The sequence below is a fragment of the Cryptomeria japonica genome, chromosome 10, assembly GCF_030272615.1.
Source record: "Cryptomeria japonica chromosome 10, Sugi_1.0, whole genome shotgun sequence".
NCBI classification, from domain to species: Eukaryota; Viridiplantae; Streptophyta; class Pinopsida; order Cupressales; family Cupressaceae; genus Cryptomeria; species Cryptomeria japonica.
The window spans coordinates 162,028,474-162,034,066 of NC_081414.1; the positions used below are offsets into that span (position 1 = coordinate 162,028,474).

Consider the following 5,593-nt stretch of genomic DNA (forward strand, 5'->3'; position numbering starts at 1 on the left):
AAAATAGTCCCTTCATCCACAAATTGAGGATGCAACATTGTTCTTGTAACCACTTTAACGAGCATATATCCATACCAAAAATTAAGCACACAAAATAACCCACTGTAAAGTAGATAATGACCATAAAATTATCCAATTTTCAAGCCTAGATTCGAAACAAAAAATCAAAATCATTTTAATACCCAACACAAAATTTCCCAAATAAAACAAACAAGCCCCAAAAGCTATGCTTAAGAAGTGCCCAATTCAAGGTTAGTTCTACCACCCCTTTCCACACACATGTAATTTGATAGGATTTGATTCTTATTGTGGGTACACATACTATGCAATATAAATGTGAACAATTTGACAATTCTCAAAATTAAAATCTTAGAAACTAAATGAAAATTGTCAAAATTAAAATCTTAGAAACTAAATGAAAATTATTTCGGATGCTTTTTGTTTAATATAAATTTATTATTCCATGTCACAAGAAGGTAATTAGAACAATCAATATTTTCTACTTCTTTTAATTAATTATTATCAAATATGCTTTCAAACATCTTAAAGGAGAGAGAGTAGTCACAATGTAACACTTATTTTTGTTTTTAAACTGTGATTATGATTTGTTACCATCATAAATTAAGCAAAAGTCTATCAAAATTTTGAGAGTTGTGGAGTTGATAATTTTAATGTTGTGTTCATCTTGCATTTCCATTATAAGGCCACTACTTTGGGTTGTGAGGTTTTTATATGATCTTTATTTATTTTTTAAAATGAGGCTGCTTCAACTTGTCTTGGTTTTAGGTACTTAGTTGTTGGCTAATTTTTGAAAATCTTTTGATAGATTTGGATTGCATTGGAAATGTTTGATTTCATGGATCATTATTGTAGGAGAAAAGAACCATGATGAACTTATATGATAGAAGTAGTGTATATATAATTTGGATTTTGTTTTTTTTATAAAAAGTAAAATTGATCTACTATTTTCACTTGAAAAATACTTTCAAGTCAAAAATCCAAAATAGTAAAACATTTGATTGTTGCAAAAAACTCAACTATATTGAAATAGTAAAACATTTGATTGTTGCAAAAACTCAACTATTCTTCAATATAATAATGAATCTCTTTTACTTCATCCTTAATCATATGTCTATACAAATAGACTTAATCATATGTCTATTGAAAATAATTTTACATAATAAATGAAATCATGCCAAAGATAAATACTACTTATAATGACTAATAGAGAAAATATCTTAAATTTAATGTCTGTTCCATTCAATTGAGAAAGTAGTTTTTTTTCCATGGATGCGAACACGATGTTCTCGACTGTTCGATTTATTACATCTAGGTTCTACTAGTTCAAGTGAAAATGCTTCCAGGCTTACCACTGGCAATGTCATTGTGGTGGATGTAGACTGCACATGTTTCCGTACTTCAATTACAATCGGAAAATGCCATTACCATCCACTACTTCTCTCACAGTACTATGGTGAGGGATGCGCTGCACATTTTGTTCAATACTCACAATCTCCCCGAGGACTACTCTACATGTCTTCGACTATTGCGAACCTGCATTCTCAACTCTGGAGGTAAAAAATGTACACTCTTTCATCGCTCACAGGCGATTTGCCTTCTCTACACGTACAACTTTTCATAATAAGCTTATGTACATGTATGTCAAGTGCGGCAGTTTGGTTGATACCCGTAAAGTGTTTAACCACATGAACGAACGAGACGGCGTCTCATGGAATACAATTATTGCAGCGTACAGAAGACATGGGTATCCTCAAGAGGCAGTCACACTGTTTTACCATATGCAACAAACAGGTCTCCAACCCGATCAGTTCACATTTGCCAGCGTACTCCCAGCCTGTGCCAAAATTGGAGCTTTGGAACAGGGTATGGGTATCCATCAAAACATAATGGAAGGGGGATTGTTGTCAAATATTATAGTTGGAAATGCTCTGATAGACATGTATGCAAAATGTGGAATCATAGATAAGGCACGTGAACTGTTTGACAGAATGTCTCAGAGAGATGTCATCTCGTGGACTGCAATGGTTGCAGGATATGCACAAAATGGATTTGGTGAAAAGGCTTTAGAAACTTTCAATCAAATGCAATTGGCAGGTGTAAAACCGAATTCTACAACCTTTGCAAGCATCCTCCCTGCCTGTGCCAAAATGGGAGCCTTGGGACAGGGTATGGACATCCATCAAAGCATAATGGAAAGGGGATTTTCGTCAGATATCAAAGTTGGGAATGCTCTGATTGACATGTATGCGAAATGTGGAATCATAAACAAGGCACGTGAACTGTTTGACAGAATGCCTCAAAGAGATGTCATCTCATGGAATGCAATGATTGCAGGATATGTACAAAATGGATTTGTTGAGAAGGCTTTAGAAACTTTCAAGCAAATGCAATTGGCAAGTGTACAGCCCAACTCCATAACCTTTGCCAGCATCCTCCCTGCCTGTGCCAAAATGGGAGCTCTGGAACAGGGTATGGACATTCATCAAAGTATAATGTTAGGGGGCCTTTTGCCAGATATTATAGTTGGAAATGCTCTTGTAGACATGTATGCAAAATGTGGAATTATAGACAAGGCACGTGAAGTGTTTGACAGAATGCCTAAAAGAGATGTCATCTCGTGGACTGCAATAATTGCAGGATATACACAAAATGGATTTGTTGAAAAGGCTTTAGAAACTTTCCAGCAAATGCAATTGGCAGGTGTAAAGCCAAATTCCACAACCTTTGCCAGCATCCTCCCTGCCTGTGCCCAAATGGGAGCTTTGAAGCAGGGTATGGACATCCATCAAAGTATAATGGAAGGGGACTTTTTGTCAGATATTAAAGTTGGAAATGCTCTTGTAGACATGTATGCAAAATGTGGAATAATAGAAAAAGCACGTGAACTGTTCGATAACATGCCTCAAAGAGATGTTATCTCATGGACTGCGATGATTGCAGGATATGTACAAAATGGATTTGTTGAAAAAGCTTTACATACTTTCAAGCAAATGCAATTGACAGGTGTAAAATCAGACTCCACAACCTTTGTCAGCATCCTCCCTGCCTGTTCCAAAATGGGAGCTTTGGAACAAGGTATGGACATCCATCAAAGCATAATGGTAGGGGGGGTTTTGTCAGACATTATAGTTGGAAATGCTCTAGTTGACATGTATGCAAAATGCGGAAGCGTACACAAGGCACGCAAACTGTTTGAAAGTATGCCTCAAAGAGATATCATCTCGTGGAATGCAATGATTGCAGGATATGCACAAAATGGATTGTGCAAGGATGCTTTCACATTATTTGAATTAATGCAGCACTCTGGAACATATCCTGACATTGTAAGCTTTGCTTGTGTTCTATGTGCATGCGTCCATGCAGGTTTAGTAGATGAGGGCTGTACATACTTCAACCGCATGAGTAACTGTTATTGCATTACACCTACAGTTGATCATTATATGTGCATGGTTGACCTTCTTGCCCGTGCTGGCTATCTTGAGGACACCCTAAACTTCATAATTAAGATGCCAGTTAAACCTGTGGTGGTTGTGTGGATGTGTTTTCTTGGTGCCTGCAGATTACATATGAATATAGGTTTAGGTGTATTTACGGCAACACTGCTTTTTGATTTGGATCCTAAAAATGCTGCAACTTATGTTATTCTTTCAAACATCTATGCACAAGTGGGCAGGTGGGGTGAGGTTCAAATGGTAAGGAGATTGATGAAAGATAGAGGAATTAAAAAGATCCCTGGATGTAGTTGGATTGAAAGTCATAAAATGGTACATGCATTTTGTGTAGGAGATAGATCACATCCACAGACAAAGGAGATTTATGAGGAGTTGGAGAAATTGGCTTGGGAGATGAAGGCAGCAGGGTATTTTCCAGATTCAAAACGTTTACTTAATGCCGTGGAAGAGGAGGAAAAAGAGTTATTTCTCTGCCATCATAGTGAAAAGTTGGCAATTGCATTTGGTTTGTTAAATACACCTCTTGGAACAACTATTAGAGTTGTTAAGAATCTTCGAGTATGTGTTGATTGTCACACTGCAACAAAATTTATCTCCAAGATTGTTGCAAGAGAAATTGTTGTGAGAGATGCCAGCCGTTTTCATCATTTTAAACAGGGACAATGTTCTTGTGGAGATTATTGGTGATGCTAAATGAAGAAGTCTGAAAAATAGGCGACACTGTTTTTTATTTGTATCCTAAAATTGCTGAGACTTGTGTTCTTCCAAATATCATTGGAGAAGTGGGCAGGTGGGATGAGGTTCAAATGATAAGGAGAGTGATGAAAGATAGAGGAAATGAAAAGACCCCTGGATTTAATTGGATTGAAGGCCATATGGTACATGCCTTCTGTGTAGGAGACAGATCACATCCACAGACACAAGAGATCCATGTAAAGTAAGAGAAATTGGCTTTGGAGATGGAGGCAGCAGGGTAATTTCCAGATTCAACACATTTACTTAATGCTGTGGAAGAGGAGGAAATAGAATCGTTCCCCTACTACCATTGTGAGAAGTTGGCAACTGCATTTGGTTTGTTAGATACCCCCTGGAACAACTATTAGAGTAGTTAAAGAATCTTCAAGTATGTGCAGATTGCCACACTGCAACTAAATTTATATGCAAACTATTTCCATCATTTCAAACAGGGACAGTGTGCCTGCAGAGATTATTGGTGATGTTAAATGAAGCAATTTGGAAAATAGGTTCGTTAATAATGTGCCTGTCAGACCTTCAGTAATAATGAAGGGAAAAGGTTTTATTTTCAGGTTCTAGAATTTTATATTTTATTTTAGTTTTAAGTTTGTAAATTTTTGAGAATTTGACGATCTAGACCATGTTGTTGACTTCCTAAAATTAGTTGCATAAGAGTGCAATGCAGATCCCCACTTACAGAGTGTTGGGCTATATGCCAAAGATCTTTTATGATAACATTGGCATTTCATTAATTTAGGCACAAAATCTGCATGCCTATGAAATGAAAAACTGGAGGACAGAGAGATTGAAAAAAACCAAAGGATGCAAATTACTTCAAGGAAATTGGAAGATGCTTGACTAGCAGAAAATGGGAGAGGAGGATTCATAGTTCTCGTTGTCATTTTGTATAGTTCTTTTTGTTTGGATTAATTGTATGTAATTTAATATAAGTATATGTAAATTTTGTCTCATTTATGACTAGATATTTCTATGCTGCTCCACATCCTTTCTTCATTCTGTTGTCATTTTTTATCCTTTAGTAAGTGAATAAGTAATTTTAGTTCAAACTTTTGTCAATTGTCAACTATGCAAGGTCATGAGTATTTAGATTTTTTCCATATTTTTATATCCATGCATCTTTTGGGAGGGAAATCTTTGTTTTTGGAGAAGCCAAGTTTTACTAGTTTTCACCTCTGGAAAGTTTCTCATCCACGTAGCGGGAGAATGGTAGGGTTTCTGGTTGAGAAGAATTCCTCTTTCCCTGCCACAAGAATAGCAGAGGAGGTTTCTATTCAAACCCACGTTGCAAAAATATGGCAACGTCTACCCAGCCCCTACGAAAAAATATGGCAGCAGTTACAGGTTTCATGAATGTTTTGCCCATG

At 36.5% G+C, this 5,593-nt stretch overlaps 1 protein-coding gene across 1 annotated transcript; it reads left to right on the forward strand.

The window, feature by feature from the left end:
- The first annotated feature begins 1,296 nt into the window (after positions 1–1,296).
- On the forward strand, positions 1,297–4,779 carry LOC131068063 (pentatricopeptide repeat-containing protein At3g24000, mitochondrial-like). The gene has a single exon (XM_059213412.1). The coding sequence runs from the start codon at positions 1,482–1,484 to the stop codon at positions 4,158–4,160; it is 2,679 nt and encodes an 892-aa protein (XP_059069395.1). The 5' UTR covers positions 1,297–1,481; the 3' UTR covers positions 4,161–4,779.
- The last annotated feature ends 814 nt before the right edge of the window (positions 4,780–5,593 follow it).